Consider the following 25,693-nt stretch of genomic DNA (forward strand, 5'->3'; position numbering starts at 1 on the left):
TAGGTAAACTAGTGTCGTGGGGGTTTGTTGCACAGATTATTTCATCACTCAGGCATTAAGCCTAGTACCCTATAGTTATTTTTCCTGATCCTCTCCCTCCTCCCGTCTTCCATCCTCTGATAGGCCCCAGTGTTTGTTGGTCTCCTCTATGTATCCAAGTGTTCTCATCATTTAGCTCCCACTTATAAGTGAAGACATGTGGTATTTGGTTTTCTGTTCCTGCATTAGTTTTCTCAGGATAATGGCCTCCAGCTTCATCCTTGTTCCTGCAAAGAACATGGTCTTGTTCTTTTTCATGGCTGCATAGTATTTCATGGTGTATATGTACCACAGTTTTTCAATCCAGTCTTATCATTGATGGGCATTTAAGTTGATTCCATGTTGTTGCTATTGTGCATAGTACTACAATGAACATACATGTGCATGTGTCTTTATAATAGAATGATTTATATTCCTTTGGGTATATACCCAGTAATGGGATTGCTGGGTCAAATGGTATTTACGTTTTTAGGTCTTTGAGGAATCGCCACACTGTCTTCTCAATAGACGAACTAATTTACACTCCAACCAACAGTGTAAAAGTTTTTCTTTTTCTACTCAACCTTGTCAGCATCTGTTATATTTTGACTTTTTACTAATAGCCATTCTGACTGGTGTGAGATGGTATCTCATTGTGGTTTTGATTTGCATTTCTCTAATGATCAGTATGTTGAGATTTTTTTTTAAATATGCTTGTTGGCTGCATATATGTCTTCTTTTGAAGTGTCTGTTCATGTCCTTTGCCCACTTTTTATGGTGTTTGTTTTTTCCTTGTAAATTTGTTTACATTCCTTATAGATGCTCAATATTAGACCTTTGTCAGATACATAGTTTGCAACAGTTTTTTCCCATTCTGTATATTTACTCTGTTGATAGTTTCTTTTGCTGTGCAGAAGCTCTTTAGCTTAATTAAATCCCATTTATCAAATTTTTGCCTTTGTTGCAGTTGCTTTTGGTGTCTTCATCATGAAATTTTTGCCCGTTCCTATGTGTAGAATAGTATTGCCTCAGTTGTCTTTCAGGGTTTTTTGTTTTTATACTTCTGGGTTTTACGTTTAAGTATTTAATCCATTTTGAGTTTATTTTTTTATATGATATAAGGAAGAGGTCCAGTTTCAATGTTTTGCATATGGCTAGCCAGTTACCCAGCAACGTTTATGGAATAGGGAATCATTTCCCCATTGCTTATTTTTGTCAGCTTTGTCAAAGATCATATAGTTGTAGGCATACAGCCTTATTTCTGAGTTCTCTATTCTGTTCCATTGGCCTATGTGTCTATTTTTGTACCAGTACCGTGCTGTATCATGATGCCTCCAGCTTTATTCTTTTTGCTTAGGATTGCCTTGGCTATTGTGCTCTTTTTTGGTTTCATATGAATTTTAAAATAGTTTTCTCCAGTTCTGTGAAGAACATTATTGGTAGTTTAATAGGAATAGCATTGAATTTATAAGTTGCTTTGGGCAGTATGGTCATTTTAATGATATCGATCCCTCCTATCCACGAGCATGGAATGTTTTTCTATTGGTTTGTGTTGTCCCTGATTTTTTTGGGCAGTGTTTTGTAGTTCTACTTGTAGAGATCTTTCCCTTCCCTGATGAGCTGTATTCGTAAGTAATTTATTTTCTTGTGGCAGTTGTGAATGGGATTGTGTTCCTGCTTTGGCTCTTGGCTTGACTGTTGTTGATGTGTAGGAATGCTAGTGATTTTTGCACATTGATTTTTTTATCCTGAGACACTGCTGAAGTTGTTTATTAGCTTAAGGAGCTTTTGGGCTGAGACTGTGAAGTTTTCTGGATATAGAATCTTGTCACCTGCAAACAGATATAGTTTGACTTCTCCTCTTTCTATTTGGTAGCCCTTTATTTCTTTCTCTTTCCTGATTGCCCTGGGCAGGACTTCCAGTATTGTGTTGAAGGGGTGGTGAGAGAGGGCATCCTTGTCTTGTGCCAGTTTTCAAGGGGAATGCTTCCAGCTTTTGCCCATTCAGTATGTTGTTGGCTGTGGGTTGTTGTAGATGGTTCTTAGTATTTAGAGGTATGTTCCTTCAATATCTAGTTTGTTGAGAATTTTTAACCTAAGGAGTGTTGAATTTTGTTGAAAGCCTTTTCTGCATGTATTAAAATCATGTGGTTTTTGTCTTGTTCTGTTTATGTGAAGAATCACATTTATTGATTTGTGTATGTTGAACCAACCTTGCATCCTAGGGATAAAGCGTACTTGATCGTGGTAGATTAGCTTTTTCATGTGCTGCTGGATTCAGTGTGCCAGTGTTTTGTTGAGGATTTTTGAATTGATGTTCATCAAGGATATTAGCCTGAAGTTTTTTTGGTTGTTGTTGTGTTTCTGGCAGGTTTTGGTATCAGGATGATGCTGGCCTCATATAATGAGTTAGGGAGGAGTTCTTCCTCCTCAATTTTGTGGAACAGTTTCATTAGGAATGGTATCAACTCTTCTTTGTACATCTGGTAGAATTCAGCTAGCTATGAATCCATCTGGTCCTGGGCTTTTTTTGGGTGGTAAGCTATTTATTACTGACTCAATTTCAGAGCTCATTATTGGGCTGTTCAGGGATTCAATCTTTTCTTGGTTCAGTCCTGGGAGAATATATGTGTCCAGGAATTTATCCATTTCTTCTAGATTTTCTAGTTTATGTGCATAGAGGTGTTCATAATATTCTCTGATGGTTGTATTTTTGTGAGGTCAGTGGTGATATCTGTCTTGTCATTTCTGATTGTGTTTATTTGAGTCTTCTCTCTTTTCTTCTTTATTAGTCTTGCTAGCAGTCTATCTATTTTATTTCACTTTTTTTCAAAAACCCAGCTCCTGGATAAGTTGATCTTTTGAATTTTTTTTTGTGTCTCAGTCTCCTACAGTTCTGCTCTGATATTCACCATGCCTATTTTAAAAGATTTTGATCCTTTTTAGTCCCCAAATTCTCTCTCTGCAGGTGGCCATTTTTTTTTTTTTTTGAGAATGAGGCCATCTGATTGATACTCTTTATGCTACTTCGAGTATTTAATATGCATTGGTTCTGTATTTCACATTATGCTTTTATTGTGCTAAAGTTGATATTAAAGTTTTATAGCATAAAATGTCATGGCAGGGAACATTTGCTCTAATTTATCATAAGTTTTTTAAAAAGAAAATGTCTGCCAAGATCATAATAACAGCTAATATTTGTTGAATATTTATATGCTAGATCTACCCTAAGTGTTTTACAGGTATTACCTTCTTTGACCATGGTGTGGCCATTGGAACAATGTAATAATATGTGGCTCAATACCATAGGTTAATATCTTAAATGTTATTTTTCAGTCTCTTTGGATAGCCATGATTAACCTTTTTTTTTTTTTTTTTTTTTGGAGACAGAGTCTCACTCTGTTGCCAGGGCTGGAGTGCAGTGGCATGATCTCAGCTCATTGCAACCTCCACCTCCTGGGTTCAGGCGATTCTCCTGCCTCAGCCTCTCAAGTAGCTGGGATTACAGGCGCCCGCCATTACGCCCAGCTAATTTTTTGTATTTTTAGTAGAGACGGGGTTTCGCCATGTTGGCCAGGCTGCTCTTGAACCCCTGACCTTGTGATTCACCCGCCTCAGCCTCCCAAAGTGCTGGGATTACAGGAGTGAGCCACTGCGCTCAGCCTAAACTTTTTATATACTAAAATCCAACATGCTACATCTTCTTTAGCATCTAAAACAATACATACAGTGATAAATTTCACTTCAATCTGTACAAGAGAAGAATGCTAATGATTTGAAACATCAGCTAGAAGACAGGCTGTCAGGAACTTTGATTATATTTTTTACTCACTGGAAAAATGTGAATTGGAAATACACTAATAAGTTCTCTGCTGTGGATGACATGGGTTTAAATTTTCATGTTAAACTTATTTAATTTGAGATTGTCTTAATTAAATATCCATTTATCAGCATAATGATGTTTAATATAGATCTTTATTAACATATGGTTTCAAAGGCCAGTAAAATTGTCAAATCTAATGAAAACAGAGTTCAAAGATAAAATTCTGTCTTCCCTTTCTTTTATGAGTCTCTTAAAAATTCAGGGCACCTTTTTAAAAGCCCTTAGAGAAGATTAACCTTTAACATCATCATTTAAATCTAATGTTACCACATTTTACAATGTCATTGACACTATGTTTAGCCTTAGATAGTTGCTTTTCCTAACCATATTGTAAAACTACTAATTTTTTTTTTTTCCAAATCTAATAGAGGAAGATTCAACTGCTCTCTTTTTTTTCCTGGTTTCTCTAGTGTAGCACATTCTAATAGAACTTTCTCCAATGATAGAAATTATCTATATCTACACTGGTTAATACAATAGCTGCTAGCCATATGTGGCCTACTGAGCACTTGAAATGTGACCAGTGCAACTGATAATCTGAATTTCAAAATTTACTCATTTTATTTATCCTAAATTAAAATTTAAATAGCCACATGCTGCTGATGTCTACCATATTGGAATCACAGCTTTGTTCTTTTCAGCACAGTCAGACTGAATTCTGAAGACTTGACTCTTTTCTCCTAATATGTCTTAATTCCTTTCCTGGGAGCAGGAACAATCTTTTAAAGTTACTTGTTGTTCTTGGACTAATTAAGTTATTTTCTTTCATTATAACCCAATTTATAGTTTGGAGATTTTACCATAAACCAAAAAATATATATATACTTTTGTAGTAAGAATACCAAATTGGACATTTGATTCTGGGTAGTCATTACACAACAGAGGATGGGATATCTGCCAGAGTGGGTGCTCTGTAAATGTTTGCTTGTACTGAGTAAATGAAAAACTGTATTTTATTTTAACCAATGCTCCTTCTCACACTCACTCACACTATTTCCTTTTATATCTGTACACTGGGAGAAGGAATAATAACTTGCTTGAAGATACAGTTTGTTTGAAAGGTGGAGGCTTTTGCTGATTTAAAACAGATATTGGTTTGTAGTTACTTCCATAATTCCTTCCTACTATGCTTAAATGATGAAGTACCATTTTTATGGGTCTTTACCTTCTAACATGTTTTTGCATTACATTTTTTAAGAATAACTGGTCACTTAAAAATGCTTATAGAGTTGTAAAAAATGATTCAATTTTAAAAGGGGTAACTTGCGTAAAAGATATTCTGTAGTAGACATCATCCTAGGTTGATAATGCAGTCAATAAAAGTGTTTATTGCTTTGTACATATCAAAGTACTAAAGGAGTGAACTGAAGCAGCTGAGATGTTAGAATAAGTCAATTGTCTAAAAATATGAATGCCCACAGATATGTTTGATAAAGAAATGTTTTATGTGAAGATTTTGAAAATCTGGTTGATCACTAGTTATCAATAGTCTTAGAGAAATTTAAGTTTTAAAATGCTTATAGGATAATTGAGAAAGTACCACTAAGCTGAACACAAATTTAAAGTTTCTTCTTACAAAGCATTTGACCTGTTGCCCAAGAAAAGGCTTTCATCTTTCAAGATGAAAGAATTAAAATGAAACTAGAACACTGAAGGCTACTACAGAAGCATGCATTTATTTGGGCATATGGTAGTAATCCACTAAACACATAGTTATAATCTATTTGAGAATAACCAGAACAGATTTGCCAGACAAAGATTCTGCCAGATCAGCTTGCTTTTTACTATGGAAAATCAAAGATGCAGAGAAGCACACATATACCAATGTTTTCTTTTTGATTTCAAAGCCACTTCAGCATTTCTTTTAAAAAGTATTGTCTTCGTCCTTATAATTAATAGATAGTTCTTCAGAATCTAAATACTGTAAGTTTCAGTAATCAGTTTCATTATTTCTGTGCAGTCAAAGAAGACTGCATTGGAAAATATGTTTGTGTGCATTTCAATACAATAAGTTTGCAACTCAATTTCAAAGGAATATAATGTATGATTTAGTTATTGATTATTGAGTTAAACTACAGACATTGAAGATGCAGGATGAAATCATCTGAAATAAAAGGGCAGGGAACACGTATAAATGTTTTGCACATGGAGACACTCAAGTGCTTCTTGATTGAGGACATCTGATTTCTAGCTGGTTTTGCAATTAAAAATATTGGAAAGAAATTGCAGTAGCTCAGTCAAATTTACTTGCTGCAACATGGCTTAGAACTACAGAGAGAATTTTCAGTTACTGTAATTGAAATTATTTAGTTCTGCTCTGTGACAAATGAAATTATTAGTTATCAGGGAAAGGTAATTACATATTTGGCCTAAAGTTAGTCAATATGAACACAGAAAAGCTGGAGCTCAAGCAGAATCAGGCCCTTGTTAACCACAGTTTTGTAAAACGAGTTCAATTGTAGCACCTGTGGAATAAATAGAACTGATAGTAAATACAGGAAAATAAATTTTCTAATCATACTGTTCTCAGAGATTTACAAAATGCTTTGAACTTCATTCTGTATTTAAACTTTTCTTTTATTATTTCACACTTAGCTTTTTTTAATCAGCATATGCTGATGAAAGGCAGACATGTGTCTTGTTACACCTCTAAACCTCAAAGATCATGGGCAGTCACAGTAATTCCATCTCCCCAAGTTAAGGCATAAGCCCACATTCACAGTCTGCCCTCTGGGGTGATGCAGGATTGAGTCAAGTCCAGTTCGATTCCTTGAGTCGCTGGAGTTGTTTCTGACTGATCCATATTTTCAAATCTAGTCCACCAGTGGGCCTGAGGCTGGATAAGTGGGCTTTCACCAGGGCCCTAGCAAGAGCAAAAAAGGAACATGTGCATAGATTTACACTCCTGTTCTCAAGGGCCTTTGCTCTTATTGGAACCTTAACCACGTAAAAATGTATTTCCTAAACATATCTGTGATTATGGAGTTCATAATCTAAGAATCTGAAGGTGCATTTCTGTGTTAAATGCAGAAATTATTATTGAAACAAAGACCTCACCTTTAAATGAGAGTATAAAGTACTGCAGTGACTTTTGCCCAACTGTTCTGTATTCACACTGGTCATTTGTCACTAGACATTGGTCAACCTTAAGCCAAATAGTATCCTGTCGAAGCAATGCCTGATTATTTTCCAACTTTTTGAGGTAAACATTGCTATTGTTCTGCTTTTTGGTTACAAGAGAAGGAGTTTTTGGTTACAAGAGAAAGTAACACATTAGTAATTTCCATTCCTAAAAAAGTTAATCAAGACTGGGTGCGGTGGCTCACGCCTGTAATTCCAGCACTTTGGGAGTCCCCGGTGGGTGGATCATGAGGTCAGGAGTTTCAGACCACACTGAACAACATGGTGAAACCCCGTCTCTACTAAAAATACAAAAATTAGCTGGGCATGGTGGCGCATGCCTGTAATTCCAGCTGTATTCAGGAGGCTGAGGCAGCAGAATCGTTTGAACCCAGGAGGCGGAGGTCGCAGTGAGCCGAGATTGCGCCACTGCACTCCAGCCTGGACGACAGAGCAATACTCTGTCTCAAAAAAAAAAAAAAAAAAAGATTAATCGGTGTTTTTTTTATGGAAAGAAAAATATTATGAGTCTGTTGTAAATCCTTAAATGGTGTAAACATAGATAAAATTAGGTATTTACTGTGCTCTTAGTGATTCTTTTCCTCTCTCTCTCTCCATGTATAGAGATAAAATGAGAAAAAATATATTTGGATGTGCATATATACTATACATAAACTATCAAAACTTGGTTTATAATTTTACATTCTATCACGGACATCCTTCTTGAAAGCCTTCGTTTTGTATAGGTCTGTGTTTTAAATTTTGATAGTTATTACCAATAAATCCTCTGAATATTATAGCCTATTCAAAATAGCTGTTTCTTACAGGAAATGGATATATGTGTGTGTATATACATATGTGTAAATATATATATTTATGTAATATACATATTGTATATATGTATATTATACATATTGTATATATGTATATTATACATATTGTATATATGTATATTATACATATATGTATAATATATTGTAATATATTATAAATACATATATATGTATTTACAAGGAGTCAGTCTCTTTTGTGGAAGTAAACATTACTTGGTCAGATAAGATTATTATGCTAAAGGAAGGTAGATAATTTTGTGAATGTAATTTGCATTTCTAAATGTGGTTATTATTATTATTATTATCTCTCAACAGGGCCCATTTGGAGGCCAGCGCTGAGAAGTGGAACAGGTTGCTGATGTCTTTAGAAGAACTGATCAAATGGCTGAATATGAAAGATGAAGAGCTTAAGAAACAAATGCCTATTGGAGGAGATATTCCAGCCTTACAGCTCCAGTATGACCATTGTAAGGTAAGTGGATAACCTATAGTGAGTCGCTTAATTCAAATTCTAGTGAGGTAGATATTTGAAATAAAATTATAGATAAGTGTTAGAGTTGAACCAATTATCACAGGATTCCCCCCACCACCACCGTCTGCTTTTAATTGTCAGTAGACATTTAAAGTGCATACATCGTTTCCATTTGTATTATCTTCACATTTAATTAAATTTTTTCCAAACACTACCAGTATCTAAAGTATAATATTGCTTTTAGCTTATTATGAAGTTTATCTAAATTTCTATTAGGTTTTAGAATCATAATACATTGAGGTTTTGTTTGTTTGTTTGTTTGTTTTTTTGTTTGTTTGTTTTACCAAGTTTCACTCTTGTTGCCCAGGCTGGAGTACAATGGCATGATCTCGGCTCACTGCAGCCTCCACCTCCTGGGTTCAAGTGATTCTTCTGCCTCAGCCTCCCAAGTAGCTGGGACTACAGGTGCCTGCCATCACACCCAACTAACTTTGTTTTTTTTTGTTTTTTTTTGTTTTGTCTTTTTGTTTTTTTTAAGACGGAGTCTTGCTCTGTCACCCAGGTTGGAGTGCAGTGGCATGATCACAGCTCACTGCAACCTCTGCCTCCCAGGTTCAAGTGATTCTCCTGCCTCAGCCTCCCGAGTAGCTGGGACCACAGGTGCCTGCCACCACACCCAGCTAATTTTGTATTTTGTGTTTTTTTTTTAGATGGAGTCTCGCTCTGTTGCCCAGGCTGGAGTGCAGTGGCATGATCTTGGCCCACTGCAACCTTCACCTCCTGGGTCCAAGCGATTCTCCTGCCTCAGCCTCCCAAGTAGCTGGGACTACAGGCGCATGCCACCATGCCCAGCTAATTTTTGTATTTTTACTAGGGACGGGATTTCACCATGTTGGTCAGGCTGGTCTCGAACTCCTGACCTCAGGTGATCTGTCTGTCTCGGCCTCCCAAAGTGCTGAGATTACAGGCATGAGCCATCTCACCCGACCTGAGAAAATTTTTAAACTACAAAGTAACTTAATCTTAAATTCAAAAGTCATCGTGTCATGAGGAATTACAAACTATCTTGTTTACGTTTAATAAAAGTTAAAAATAAGGACTTGTAGTAAAAAAAAAAAAAAAAAGTAATGCAGATGAAGACCATACTGTTTAAAATCATTTTATGTGTTTTACTTTTCTGAGCCAAGCCCTTTCTTTGATTACATTTTTATACTGCTCAAATTTCTGTTCCTATGCAAATCTATACTTTTACTCTGATTAGCCAAAAGATATGCTGAAATGTTATCAACTGACACATTAATCCTTAGATCCTTGTGTGATTAAATTTGTGCCTTGTTCACTTTCCATTGATTTCTTTAATATCTCTTTATGCCCATTTTCTTGTATATACATATCATCTTTATTTTATTGTATTTTTTATTTCTCCCATGTAATGAAAGTTCTCATTCTAAATCTGGTCATTTTAAGGTGACATTATGATTCTATTTCCATTTTAAAAATGACAAACACGAATGCACACATCTCCTAAAGGAAAATGTCACTTATGTAATAAGTTGCTTTAATACAAAATGATAAGACCCTGAAATTTATTTATTTGATTTTTGAACCCTTGTGGCTAGATTATCAAAATTACCATTTGGGTGTATTTTTTTTCTTTCTACTCGAAGCAGAAATATGATAGAGAAATAGCTCCAAGATAAGAAAAAGGAAAACACTGTTGATGTATGATATGCAAGATAATAATAATAATAGAAGATTTAAAATGACCGATTTAAGGAAATCACATTCTCTCCTAACTTTTTCTAACTTTTGCTTCTATTAATTATTCATACAGTAGTCCCTTTTTGTGGGTTACAGTATTAGGGATGAAACAGAATAACAAAAAGCTCTTCTAATAGATGTGCTCTGTAAGGAATACAAGCTGCTTATGGCCATATGCTAATAGTGTTTACTGAAATCCAAATCTTGAGGTATGAAATGATTTTCCTCTTCTGGCCTTAGCACATAAAGTACGTATCGGCCTCTCAGTCTGTCCTGGCTGTATTTTGGCCTCCCTCCCAGCAAGGTAACCTGGATTTAGATTGTGTTTTGCTCTATCTTAGAGCACTGCAGGCAGTTGCTCTGCTTCAGTCCTTGAGACCTAAGCCTTTAGGTAATGAAGATAATACTGATAATGATGGTAATACAATTGGTTCATTTATTCAGCAAGTATTTATTGAGTGCCTAATACAAACCAGCATATTCTGGTCACTGGTGACTCAATAATGAACAAAACCAGGTTCTTACCTGATTGTGAGAGATGGACACTAGGCAAATAGGCAATAAATATATATGTCCTATGGTAATAAGAAAAATAAAGCAAGGTCAAGAAGATAGAGGAGGATGTGGGATTATAGGCCAAGGTGCTATTTTATATGGAGAAGGTCAGGAAAGTGTCACAAATTGGGTGATTTTTGAACAGAGACCTGGAGTGATGTAGTAAGCACTTAGCAACCCCTCTTGGAAGCAGAACATTTAGGGAAAGGAGGCAGAGAGCACAAAGACCACAGAGCCTGCAATGTTTGGGGCATATTTGAGGAATAGCTGGGAGACCAATATGTTTGAAAAAATTTAGCCAAACATAGTAGATAGGAGATGAAGCTGGGGTGGCAGGTGGGAGAAAGGGATTCAGATCATTTAGGTCCTTGAATATTCTTTCTTAAGGACTTTGGATTTTACTCAATGAGAGAGGAAGCCATGGAAGATGTAGGTATCTATAGTGCTGTGATCTAATATTATGTAATAATATAGGTAAATTATGAAGAGTAGAATATAGAGGAGTTCAGCACTATTTCAGTAACCCAAGTGGTGGTGAATTGGAAAAGGGTATAGCCGGAGAGATGATGAAGAGTAACTGCTTTCTGAAGACATTTGGAAAGAATCAACAAAATTTGCTGATGGATTGGATGTGTGGAATGTGAGAAGAAGAGCCAAAGATGTCAGAAGTCAGAGATTTTTGGACAAAATAAATGGAAAATGGAAGTACCTTTTAGAGAGATAAGAAAACTGCTGGAGGAGCAGTCTGGGAAGGAAATGTAAGAGCTTGATGTTTGACATGTTAAGCTTATAGATGTTTAAGCTGTTGGATATATAAATCTGAAGTTAGAAGAAAGATCAGGATTAGAGATCAAAATTGTCAGCCTGTATATCAGCCCTGGCATTGGATGAGATCACCTATAGGGAGAGATTGTATGTGATTGTACCAAGGGAAAAAAAAGTATTCCAAGAAATGAGCCCTGAGAAGCCACAACTTCAGAGGTTGGGAAAATGAGGAAACTGAGAAGGAGGAGCCAGAAGGCTAGAAGAACCAAGAGAGAACAGAGTCCAGGATGCCAAAGGAGGAAAGTGTGTTATGAAGGAGGGCGTGATCACAAGGATCAAATATTGCTGAGAGGTTAAATAAGATGAGGACAGAAAATTAATCATCTCAATACCATCTTGTTGACCTTGGACAAGAGGTGTTACAGTGGCACGATGGAGTTGGAAGCATGATTGGAGTAGATTCAAAAGAGAATATGAACAAAAGTACAGAAAACCATTTTAAGGACTTTTACAACAAAGGTAACAGAAAAATCAGATAGTAGCTGAAGAAAGAATGTAGGGTCAAGTAGTGGTTTTGTAACTCATTGCTGAGTAGTGAATTATGAAATAATATATTAATATTATTTTCTTATTCAGCATGTTTTATGCTGGTAAGAATGATTCTGTGAAGTGGGAAGAATCAGTGATGCAGGAGAGAGGATACCAGCTTAAACAGTGACAGGATGCAATCCATTGCACAAGTGGAGCGGTGGGTCTTAGGTCTGTCTGACTCCAAATATATCATCATCCATTTAAAACCTACTTACCGAGTAACTTTTATGTCCTAGCACCATTCTAAGCACTGGAGATATATCCTCACATTTTTGGTTTTGTTTTTACTTGAGTCTGTTCCCTCTTTTTTGCTCTGTCACTTTCCTAGCTTAGTTTATGAAAGAATATGAAGCCACCTTTTTCACCCTTTTTCTTTAGCTGCCTTCCGAAAATGGACAATAAAGAAATGAATATTAACATTATTCTCAAGAACTAATATTTTAGTGTATAATGCTAGCTTTCTGCTAAATTAGTACTCGGTATAGATTAGCTGAATAAATTGATTCACAGAGTTTATAGAAAAAACCCTGCAGTTATCTGCTTCCTCTAGAACATGATACAGTACAGAAAGGTGTGCTGGGTTTGGGGTAAGCATTCTTTGTAGGTCATTGCTGAGGTCACAGGGCTGGAGGATTCCATGATTCCTTCCAGGGTAGCCATCATGTATTAATAATTATGTTAATTGTCATCATGTTTGACATTACCCCTACAGAAAAGAAAAACTCAAGGGAAGAAATAAAAGCTTAAAAGATGAATTTTCTGGCTGGGCACGGTGGCTCACACCTGTAATCTTAGCACTTTGGGAGGCCGAGGCAGGTGGATCACGAGGTCAAGAGATTGAGACCTTCCTGGCCAACATGGTGAAACCCCGCCTCTACCAAAAATACAAAAATTAGCTGGGCACAGTGGCGTGCGCCTGTAGTCCCAGCTATTTGGGAGGCTGAAGCAGGAGAATTGCTGGAACCCAGGAGGCAGAGGTTGCAGTGAGCCAAGATCGCGCCACTGCACTCCAACCTGGCGACACAGTGAGACTCCGTCTCAAAAAAACAAAAAACAAACAAACAAAAAAACCCAAAAACATGAATTTTTCATATTTTCTTTATAGGTTGTGACATTTGCTGTTGCTTTGTGAGTAAAGGTTTGAAAGTCCAGTGTCACATTTTTTAATGTGAGACACAAGATCTGTAATGTAGATAATCTACTGTGAACTGTGTGTGGCCATGAGTTTTAGGGTGCACTGGAGGCAGGTAAGGAGGGTTGTTGGCTCCTCATAGGTGTGATAATTTGGGTTAGAGGTGTGAGTGAGGTACTGGTAGTAGAAGAGGCACTGAGCTAGAATGAGAATACTTTTATTTAAAGGCTGGCTCTGTCACTGATGACCTGGGTGACCCTGAAAAAGTCATTTGACTTACCCAAGCTTCAGTGTATGGAAATAAGTAGTGTCTTAGTTCCTTTGGGCTGCAATAACAAAATACTATAAACTGGGTGGCTTATAAACAACAGAAATTTATTTCTTACAGTTCTGAAGTCGGAGAAGTTCAAGATCAGTGCACTAGTAGATTTGGTGTCTGGTAAGGGCCCACTGTCTGGTTCATGGATGATGTCATCTCACTGTGTCCTCCCATAGTGGAAGGTAGTCTTTTATATGATACTGATCCCATTGATGACAGCTCCTCACTTATGCCCTAATCACCTTCCAAAGACCCACCTCCCAATACCATCACTATGGGAGTTAGGATTTCAACCTGTAAATTTTGGTGACACATAGACATTCAAACTGTAGCAAGTAGTTCCATTTTTACACAGAATTGTTCTGACAATCAAATGAAATAGTGGAAATGAAGGTAATTTAGGAAAAGTAAAGTGCTGAAGGGCAGTATATAATTTTATTTAATTATGTGTATTCTGTCAAAAGCAACCTTCTTTACCAATTGCCAAGAGTGATGTTTTAAAATTACATTACTATAAATATTATATAAAATATATATAATTAACATTAATTTATACTGATATAAATCTACATTATTACAATTAGGGCTAATGATTATGCATTTGTAGATTTAGAGCAATATTTGAAGAAGTGTGGTACCTACCTGTAATTATTTATCTTACTGAACATCATCAGTCATAATTATTGAATAGTCTAAGCATAGTTTAACCTTAGCCTTGCATCCAAGAATTCCCTTCCTAAGAGTTTATTTAATAGTTTTTGGCCAGTGTTTGAACATAAACATAAGTCTCTAACTTATCCTGAGTCTTTTCTTAAAATCAAAATCTCTTATGGGTGTGTAAGAGATTGCTCTATATTTCAGGGCAGGTTTTTTTTTTAAGTCCTCGAAAATGTCCTTTTTCTCTGCTGTCATATTCTATTGATCAGGAAAAGTCTTTATTTAGTGTATATGCATGTATAATTTAGAATTGTCAATTACTGGACTGAAAGGACCCTAAGAAATAAGAGTCCAGTCCTCTTATTTACGGTAGAGGAACATGAGAGGCACAGTGTAGTTTAAGGAAACCTGAGTTTTCATCCCTCCTTCCCTCTCTTACTTTCATTTACTTACTATATGCCTGGTAGTTTATTTTATTTTTTAAGGAAAAATAGCTTTATTTTTAAAAGAAATCAATTCTCTATTTAAGCATACATGAGACAGCATCTTTCAGTTAGTCCTAAACTTGATTACGTATTCTCATTATAATATTCCAATGACATTCTGGAAATACATTTCAAGTATGTCATCATATACTTATTGGTAAATATCAAACAAAGCTACTGACTGTGAGGGAAAATTTTCGGTAATTTTTTTACCTACCCGGAGATACTCATCCCACTGTATATCTGGGATTTTTCTGAACATTTACAAATTTTAACAAAATTCTTTTTTTTTCCATTGCGTGCATCAATATGCTAAATTCTCCACTACAATCCAGGTAAAATACTGATAGTGTGTGAAAACCAGTGTATTTTCTAATACTGCCCATGATAGACAGAGTGAAATTACAGCATAAAGAGTAGCCAGGAACCTATACTGTAAACATTATTTGGCTCCAAGTATCTTGCAACAAAGAGCTACTAATAGGACTATACATAGCACATAGAACACAGCAATCCTGGATTGTAGTATGCCTGTAAAACCCTTTAAAGCATTTTTTCTCAACCTTTTTATCATTACCCTCCTTTTCAATTACAAAAATTAAATTCAAATTAAATTAAATAGCTTTAACTATAAATTTCTTCCTAATGAGAGAAATTAATACAAAAGATTTTGTTGGGTAGGATGATTTTGGAAGGTCACAATCCATATCTAAGATTTTTTTTTCACCCCAAGAACCAATTTTTGTTCCCAGTTGAGAATGTAAGGGTTAAAGTTGATGAAATAAATTAAATAGCTTTTAACATTATTAGAGAGAAAAAAACCTAATGGGTAACAATGGAGGTTGAGATAGTTGACTTCTAGACCATCTCTGTTCCATACTTGCTGTATGATCAGGGAAGAAATCATGTCTCTTTATTTTCTTGTTTGGGAGAACACAGGAATAGCATAAAACCTAATAGCTTGGAAAAATCACTTAATCTCACTGGACTTAGTGAGGCTATTAATTGAAAGAATTGGTATAGATCAGTTGTTTTCAATTCTGGCTGCACTTTCCTAGGGCATATAAAAGATATCAATGCTCAGTTATATTTACCCAGACCAATTAAGCCAGTCTCTGGAGGATATGGGCTCAAACTATAGTGTAAATCAGAATCACCTGATGGGCTTGTTAAGCCACAGATTGGTAGGCCTCACTTTCAGAGCTTCTGATTGAGCAGGTTTTGGGGGGGCCTGCAAATGTGCATTATCAAGTTCTCAGGTAATGTTATGCTATTAGTCTATTGACCACACTTTGAGAACTGCTGGACTAGGCATTTGTGTAAGAGTGAATGTGTGTGTGTGTGTGTGTGTGTGGTGTGTGTCCCCAGGTGAATTCTAATCTCAAAACTATTCGTATAGAAAATTTCAATAAGGTTCTTTTAAGTTCTAGGATACTCAGATTTTAATATAATAAGAGTTGTTAAACATCAAGATGGCTTATAAAAAGGAGACCTATGGACAAATATCAACTTCTTGGTCAATTTTCATTAAAAACTCGTTTCTTAAAGCCTTTTATGGTATTTTTTTGAAAATTAACTTTTTTTTTTAGCTGCATATATGGGTCTTTACTTCACTTTTCAGTAAAGATAACTTGTTTGGTTATCAGTGTCTGATCATTTGATAAGACCAATGGAAGGTTTGGATAGTAGCCAGCTGTTTTTGAATTGCTTGAAGAGAATCTTGTAAATTTGTAGTCCAGAGGTAATTCCGTGATTGCTTCAATACTTGGAATTGCAATAGTGCTGTAAGTACCCATTCTTTTACAAGACTATGTATAAACCAAGAAGTCTTCTGTATTTTCCAGTCCCAAAACTGAATCGATAAAAAAGAGTGCCATTTTTTAGATAAAGTGTTTAGAGGCTTTGCCTTTGGCCTCTCATATTTTCCTTTCATCTCTAGAGGCTCTGACTCCTCGGGCCTCTGACTCCTCATGCCTTTATCCGCTCTGAGTTCTTCTAGGATCTAAGACACCAGAGAGGTCTTGGTATAGAAAAAAACACAGTCCCTGTTTACATGAAATTTACATTCAAGGGAGATCCTCTGCTTATCCTTAAACTTAGAGTTCCTGTTCTCTGTGTTTTGAGAAATCATTTCCCAAAAGGTTATGGCTGAGCTGTGAACTGCACATTGTTATCCCAAATCTCAGGTTGTCTTTGCCCAGTTATCCACTTCTGTAACCCCCAACTTTTCTCCGTTGGTGTTTTAGTCTATCTTTTGCTGCTATAACAGAATGCCAGAGACTGAGTCATTTATAAAGAATAGAGATTTATTTGGCTCACACTTCTGGAGGCTGGGCTCACAGTTCCAGAGGCGGGGAAGTTCAAATCAAGGGCCGGTATCTGACGAGGGTCTTCCTGCTGTGTCACCCAATGGTGGAAAGCACAAAGGCAAGAGAGTGTTCATGACAGAGAAGAGATGGAAGCTGAACTTATCCTTTGAGCCCACTCCCTCTATAACTAACCCACTCCCACTGTGATAATGACGTTTGTCCATTCATGAAGATCAAACCCTCATGACCTAATCACCGCTTAAAGGCTGCTCCTCTTAATATCAGCACAGTGTCACTTAAATTTCGTCTTGAGTTTTGGAGGGGACATTCAAACCATAGCACTTTGTTACAATTCAGGCAAGCTTTTAGTTCATGTGCTCATTTATTTCCAATCTCTTCTTTAAGGGAATATAGAACTCTTTTCAATTATAACATTATGATGTAGCTTTAAACCGAACATAAAATAACTTTTAAGACCAATTTTTTCAGATATGTTTTAGCTTACTGAAATACAGTTGCTTCTCTTTCCATTTAGTCTTGTCTATTATTATAAATTCTGTTAGTATTTTTTCTGATCTTCTACTTTTTAGGTCTTTTCCTTTTTGTAATAAAGTTAAAAAATCTTTTTAGCTACAAAGAACTCTTGTCTTACAGCTCAAAAGTACATAATTAGAATCAATCAAGATCAACCCTCAGATGGCTTGATACTAATATTAGCCAAGGTTTTTTATTCCCTAAAAGTTCCCATAGAAAGAAGGGGACCTTGTACTTGATTTCTAATTCATTCTGTAATCTTAAGGTAATAGTTTGAATTACTTTATTTCAAGCAACACAATACTGATTAATTTGACGTAAACTCTCACTGCTAATTTAAGATGTCTAAAGAATATCAGATGGAATTTTGTGAAGAGACAAAGAACTTAACACTAATTTAATTATTCTAAAATGTATGATCTCATAAATGCAAGTTTTGAATGCTGCTATATACAGCTTTTATTTAGGGGTTGATGTATAGAAACTCATGTATTCTGAGTCTTCCGATTCCTAACTATCTTTATATATTCTAGTCCTTTATATGTACATAAATGATTTAATGACTCCTTTTCATAGTTACTCTTTGATAATAGTGGTGCCAATCATTTCATTCCCCATCCATCCATCCATCCACCCACCCACCTATCCACACTATTCACCAAATGCCTTAATGTTAAAGTTGATGCTTCTGTACGAAGAGCAATAAGGTATAACCTCTGCACCTCAGTGATACATTTTAATAATTCCTATTACTAAAAGCCCTGTGCTTGTGGTTTGTTGGCTGTATCCAGAGGGAATACTTTACATTTAAATGTTTAGATGATGGCTCTGAGATTTCCCCTTAGAATGGGGATATAAAGCAATGCTTTAAAGCATCTCCTGTGTTCAAACACCTAGCAGTTATAGATCAGATATAAAAAACAGAAAACCAAACATGGCATTGTGGGCTCCAAAACCTGACAATCATTCTACAGGCCAGAAACAAAGCAGAAAAGCAAACTATCTAGTGATGTTGATGCTGCTGGAAAAATGTAGCAGACCCTAGTGATGAGCAGGCAGGAAGCCCCATAGCAAAGACTCAGCTCAAAACCCTTCTCTTACACACGGAAATGAGTGATTCACAGATTGGCATCCTTTCCTTCCGTAGTGTAAATGCCCCAGGCACTGCTATTATGAAACATCAGTGTATTGTTGATCCTTAATTAAATGTGCATACTTTCTTGGGTGTTTTAATCAGTGTCTCAGAACATTGATGTATTTTCAGCAACATCAATAATAAATACTTTGTTCAGTGCTTCAACAATACATAAACATTTGAGACCTGGGGCCTAGCACATAGTAAACACTCAGTAAAAGGTGGGTGATATCTTTTCCCATAATTGTCGGGAGTCTTTTCTGATAGTTTTGATCATTTTTATTTTGTTTAAAACTATATAGGCTACATGAGCAGTTTTAACTAAATAAAACTGTATTAGTACCTGTTATTTACCACCTAGTATAACCCAACAGAACTAGCTTTCAATTACTATCTAGATTAACCTGTCGAATTAGACAAGGGTCACCCTCCAGTCTTTGCAAGTATCAGTTTGGTAAACAGCACAATCATATTATTTATTTCATGTAAGTACATGTTTAATTCCCTCAAATGTTAAAATAAATTGCTACTTAAAAAATATATAGTGCTTTAAGGACTGTTTTAAAATAAATGGATAGGCCGGGCACTGTGGCTCACACCTGTAATCCCAGCACTTTGGGAAGCCGAGGTGGATGGATCACTTGAGGCCAGGAGTTCAAGATTAGGCTGGCCAGCATGGTGAAACCTCATCTCTGCTAAAAATATAAAAATTAGTCAGGCGTGGTGGTGGGTGCCTATAATCTCAGCTACTTGGGAGGCTGAGGCAGGAGAATAGCTTGAACCCAGGGGGCAGAGGTTGCAATGAGCCGAGATCGCACCACTGCACTCCAGCCTGGCAACAGATTGAGACTCCCGTCTCAAAAAAAAAAAAAAAAACAAACTAACTAACTTACTAAATAAATAATAAAATAAATGGGTAAAGTTGAATCTTCCCATCTAATGACTTAAATCAAATTTTTAGTTTCATTTTTGAAGTTTTGAAGAAGCTGAGGTCACTTATATGCAACTTCCCTTTCAAGAATGTGAGCTTATCATTCAGTCAACAATTACCTATAATGCACCTACAATGTATATAGCGTTCATAATGTTATGGATTTACTCTAGTCAAAACTCTCGAGTGGATAAAATTGCCGATGCAGATTTTACTGTTCAGTTTGCACTTCATTTTCATAACAATGTAAATATTAACTGATGTAGGAGCAATTATCAGAGCTCTAATACCCTTTCTCCAATAGAATGCATATTTGTTGTTAGAAAAGCAAATCTAGAATAATTGAAAGTGCATGATTCAGGTATAATTTCTTGTTTGTGCGTTCTTTCCCTCAGGGCTACTCTGGCCTTTGCTTAACCCAGTTTATTTCCTATATTCAAGCTTTATTATACAAGACTCAGAACATATCTGGCCTTAAGCTGAATTGCCAAGAAACATTAGCAAACTTGCTCATTAAAATAACAAATTCTAACATTGTCTTTAAAACAACAACACCCTCCTGTTAAATTTAGGCTGTGTGTGTGTGTGTGTGTGTGTGTGTGTGTGTGCGCACGTAGGTGTGGTAGAATTTTTTTTCCCTACTAATCGGAGACTCTGCCTGCAATTCTGTAATTTTGAGGTCTTGCTGTGTTAGAAGGTTGCCTACAGTGGGAAACTTGTCTTTTTCTGAAATTAAAAAAAATTATTTTCCAAGTTCCTCTCCAACCTTTGCTAATCTATGTTGACTTACTCCTTATTAAACGCTCAGCTCTCTAAGGCCCATTAGTCAAGCTTTTACTTGTGTGCAGTCCTGAAGCAGCAGTTCTGTCAGTGAGCCCGCACCTACCTGCCACACCCCATTTAGTTGTCTGCACCTGGACTTGTCTCCTAATCATAATATGTAATATTGCAACTTTACCCCAAAGGGCCATAGAATATCCATGTTTAGAGGGAGAGGTGAGACAGCCTAATAGGTGTCACTCTCTGGTGGTAAAATTAAGAGTGGATCACAAATGTAGGGAAGAAACAGAGTCCTGTAAAACCAATGAACCCTTTTAAAAACAATCATTTTACTGCCTCTGCACATATTTAGCCCAGAGATAATTTATTTTATCTAGCAGTTCATATATTCACTCGGGTTGAAACTTAGATATTGTACTTGATGTTTGCTGCATACTTTGCTAGGTGCCAAGCATGCATGAGTTTGTAAGACTATTTTTGCAATCATGGAGCTCACTTCACTGTCTAACAGTGATGCAGGCTTGAAAACAAGTAACTACAGTAGATATTAAAAGTGCTGTAATACAGGCATGGACACACAGCCAAGGAGACACGAATCACGATTATTTGTGCTTGGGAAGATTGGGAAAGGCTCCACAGAGCAAGATGCTTTTGAGCTGAAAGACGCCTTGGAATAAGTAAGAAATCACTAAAGGGTGTTACCAAAATGCTTTAGGGAGGAAATTCTCCAAATTAGCCATGGCATGTTTTGGGAATATGCAATAGAGTAAGGGGTGCTGCTTACCTCCTTTTGTGATGATACTTAGAATAAGGCTGAAAGAAGAAAATACAAGTTCGGCACCTAATCCAGTGCCACATTAGAATAGGTACTAATTGAGGATCCCTTAGCTGAAATATTTGGGACCAAAAGTATTTAGATTTCAGATTTTTTCATATTTTCGAATATTTGCATTACACTTACCAGGTGACCATCCCTAATCAAAAAATCTGAAATTCAAAATGCTCCTAAGAGCATTTCCTTTGAGTAACATGTTGACACTCAGAAATGTTTGGATTTTGGTGTATTTTAGATTTTGGATTAGAGATACTCAACCTGTATTGCATATATTAGCTGGATGAAGGACTACATTTATGTGTGCATGTATTTTAAAGAGTACAGGGGGCCGGGTGCGGTGGCTCATGCCTGTAATCTTAGCACTTTGGGAGGCTGATGCAAGTGGATCACTGAGGTCAGGAGTTCAAGACCAGCCTGACCAACGTGGTGAAACCCCATCTCTACTAAAAAAAAATCAAAAAAATCAGCTGGGTGTGGTGGTGTATACCTGTAATCCCAGCTACGTGGGAGGCTGAGGCAGGAGAATCGCTTGAACCTGGGAGGTGGAGGTTACAGTGAGCCAAGATCACAGCATTGTACTCCAGCCTGGGCAACAAGAGCGAAACTCTGTCTCAAAAAAAAAAGCAGGGTGCAGTGTCTCACGCCTGTAATCCCAGCACTTTGGGAGGCTGAGGTGGGTGGATCACCTGAGGTCAGGAATTCTAGACCAGCCTGACCAACATGGAGAAACCCCGTCTCTACTAAAAATACAAAGTTTGCCAGGCGTGGTGGCACATGCCTGTAATCCCAGCTACTCAGGAGGCTGAGGCAGGAGAATCGCTTGAACCTGGGAGGAGGAGGTTGCGGTAAGCCGAGATTGTGCCATTGCACTCCAGCCTGGGAAAAAAGAGTGAAACTCCATCTCAAAAAAAAAAAAAAAAAAAAGAGAGTACAGGGAAGGATACTATTTTATTACTATGAAAAGCAAAAGAATTTCTGTCTCATTTTTAATATTGATATTTAGTATTCTGATTCAGGTATTATTTTTTATGTCACTGGGGTGGAACCAAAATGAATTTTGTATATTAACTGCTCATTGAGGGATGTTAACCAAAACTTTCAAGGCACTATGTAGGAGATTTTTTTTTAATTTTGTCTGCATACCAATGGAAGGTAAGCCTGTTTTCTGTCTCTTTTTTCATGTAGTTTTATTAGTGCTATCAAATTTAATGAGTGCTCTGCCCTTTTTTGATGTCATTCTGTAATGACTTCAGATCCATATATGCTGATTTAGCTTTGAAAGCAAGTTGGGAAAAAAGTAAATTACATTCTAGCAGATTTGTCTCATGTTTGCGTCATTTATTTTTTTCTGCTTATATTCTCCAGTAAGCAGTTAACTGCTTTTTTGAAACCAAAAGCTAAAGAAGCCTGCTGTACCAGCAATACCTCTATTTGTTATAGTTCAGCTGCCCTGCATTTAGGGCCAGCTTCTCAGGTGTCCCATGCAGTCACACAGGGCTCTGCTCTTACAAGGTTTCTGCACTTGGCTTAATGTTCTTCTGCTGCCATCTTGAGATTCTTAGTAATATTTGGACAAGGGGCCCTGTTACACTGAGGTCTGCAATCACATAGCCAGACCTGCTTGCATTGCAAAGAACATTAACGTATATATTCTGAAACATGTAACACAATATTGAATGCCTCTTAAAACTTGCTTCAAGCGTCTTTCCATCTCCTTAGGTAAGGAAGCCATCCTGAGCCCCACTCTGAGTTACATGCCCCTTGTTGTAATTTGTGATGTCTCTGTTTGTTAGTGTTGGCTGAGCTTTGACTTAGGGGTTCATTCCAAGACCTCACCTTTCTTGCTGACTTATTAACTGTTCCTCGGACTCTGCTTGACTTCTAGAACACCGCACTCTCCTGATGTTTTTCTTACCTCACTGGTAGCTCTTTCTCAGTTTCCCTTCCTGGTTCCTCCTTCTCTCCCCTGTCTCCTAAAATTGGGATGTGTCACTTGTCAGGCCATGTCACCTTCTCTATATTCACTCCTTCTTGGGTTTAAAAATGCCATCTATATGCCAAGCACTCCCAAAGATATGTCCGTTTACATGTCATCTCTACTTGAGTGTGTAATAAATACCTCACACTTAATATGACCAAACTGACTTCCTGAATTGGCCCCTATAACATGTTCTACCCAGTGTTCCGCATTTCAATTGGTAGGAATATTATTTCAGTAGCTTAGGTAACAAATAATAATCACCTTCAGTCCTGTCTTTCTCTCATTTTCAGTCTGTTAGGAAATCCTGTTGGTTCTCTGTTCAAAATATAGAATCTGAATCTACCACCTGTCACACTCCTCTGTCTCTGGAAGTATCAGTCCAGCAACCAGAGTGTTCCTATTAAAATAAATCAAACTCTGTAGGGGCTTCCTGACTTATTCAGAGGAAAAGCCACAGTTCTCGGAATGGTCTACAAGGCCCTACCTGATCTGACCTACCCCCTACTCACACCTTGCTCATTTCCTCTTGCTGTTTTTTCTCTGACACACTGGTTTCGGCCACACCGGTCCCTTGCTGAGCTTTCAGTCACAGTGCCAGGCTGTCTGCTCTGCCCAGAATGCCCCTGCTTTACTCAACTTCTCTACTTGAACTGCAGCTCCCTCTGAGCACTCCTCTCTCTCTCTCTCTCTCTGTCTCTCTCTCTCTCTGTCTCTCTCTCTCCCCCCGACCCCTCAGCCTTTTCTACTTCTTTCTTTTTCTATAGCATTTATCAGAATCTAATGCAATGACTTATTTTATGTGTCTTTTTTTTTTTAATGCCTGGTACTCTGGATGCTCGATAAAAGTTGAATGTTGACTGAAAGAACTATACCCAAAGGGAACATGTCCTTTGGTGTGAATGTTCCTTTTGTGTCTTTATTTCTCAATAATTCTTTCTTATTCATTTGTGTTCTAAAGAATATTACATTTTGAAAATATTCCTACTTAAAATAGCCAAATCTTTAATAAAGGTAATAGCTGACATAGAAGTGTAAGCAATAATTTTCTCTCAAGAGCTAGAAATCATTTGTTACGTGACGTATTTGAAATGTAAGCAAATTAAATAACACAATTGCACTTTGTGCCTTGATATTGTAGTCAGTTCAGAGGTTATCTTTTCTCTGTCTTAATATTCTCTGTCTTAATACTGCCTAAATTGTTCAACTCAAGAATGGGAAAGATTTTTACATAAGGGAAAATGAGTTGGCATACCTTTAATTGTTGAGATAACTTTTTAAATATAGCTTATTTTTTTTAGCTGTATGTGCTGGATATTGCTAGATTCTTCCAGTGTTCGTGCTTCTGTCTGTTGTAGGAATTTGATACCTTTGAATGCTAGATGAGTTGAGATTCTTAACAAACGCAGGGAGAAGCTTAAACATATGGAGTCTCTCATTCAGTGCCTATGTTGTCATGCGTTATATTTTATAAATAAATCTAGCCCCAGGTCATTGAAGCAAAATATAAAGGGAAAGTTTTATGATTGTTACAGTTATAAAAAATGGGCTTCTAAAACACATTTGTAATTCTTAATAATGCTGTTCTTTGAAAGTAGTAATTTATTCAAAGCTAAATGAGCTCAATTCTAGTGGGCATTCCTTTCTTAAAAGTATACTTTTTAATTTCGAAAATAATAACGTATTACAGAGTTTATAAAATAAAGAATAAAAATATGGCCATAATTTTATCACCATAACAACCCTTTTCATTTTGCATTATTTCCTTTTTTCATGTTTACCTTTTGCATAGTTTTACTTGGGTGCCGAGTTTTTATGTCATCTTTTTCACTTAGATACATGTCATGCCTATTTCTTCACGTTGCTATGTGGTCATTATCACAATAACTTTTCAAGGTTGCATAATGGCCTCTAGTGTGGCCATGTCATAGAACCTAAGTATATTCCAGGTGTTGGAGATTTAAGTTTCTTTCAATTTTTTAAAAATCATAAATAATGTTATAATGAACACTTTTGTGTTCATAGCTTTTCTGGATCATTTTCTTAGGATATATTCCCAAAGGTGAAATTCCTGTTTCACACAATATGACCATAGTAATGACTTTTGATATATTGCCAGCCTACCTTCCCAAATGATCAAACCAATTTTTTGCCTCCAGCAATGTGTGAAAGTGAAGCTTTACCATACCCTGGCCTGTGATTTCTCATTTTGTTCTATTTTTAGTGATCCTTGTATGGTTAGCAGTAAAATACTAGTACTTCATAGATGTATAGAAATTTAGAAAACAATTTTGGAATATCAGACACCTGAGTCAAGGTTCTCCCACAAAGAGGAAGAGGAGAACTGGTTTGATGTTTGGTTAGTCATGCCTAGAAGGATAGCAGAAAAGCTCTCCATGGTTTGTTAAACACATTAGTTGAAGAAATTTATATTTATACGAAATTAGTGTGTGTGATGTCATCTAGCTGACCATTTATACCTCCTTAGAGAATTGCTTTGCCCTTTTATTCTGGAACAAATTGGTTCACAAAAAAAACACTACATTTATTTCTTTGCTTTCTAAGAATCTAAACTGATATAAGAGTCTTGCAACACAGTT

General features: G+C 36.6%; 1 protein-coding gene across 12 annotated transcripts in view; it reads left to right on the plus strand.

Annotated features, from left to right (window-relative positions):
• Positions 1-25,693, plus strand: part of UTRN (utrophin) — a 575,792-nt gene that overhangs the window by 414,713 nt on the left and 135,386 nt on the right. For all 12 annotated transcript variants that reach the window (XM_063666718.1, XM_063666723.1, XM_063666719.1 and 9 more), the window contains one exon: positions 8,170-8,326. In XM_063666718.1, the coding sequence (XP_063522788.1) occupies positions 8,170-8,326 (157 nt within the window). The remainder of the gene's footprint in view (positions 1-8,169; positions 8,327-25,693) is intronic.

Source organism: Pongo pygmaeus, chromosome 5, assembly GCF_028885625.2.
Source record: "Pongo pygmaeus isolate AG05252 chromosome 5, NHGRI_mPonPyg2-v2.0_pri, whole genome shotgun sequence".
NCBI lineage: Eukaryota > Metazoa > Chordata > Mammalia > Primates > Hominidae > Pongo > Pongo pygmaeus.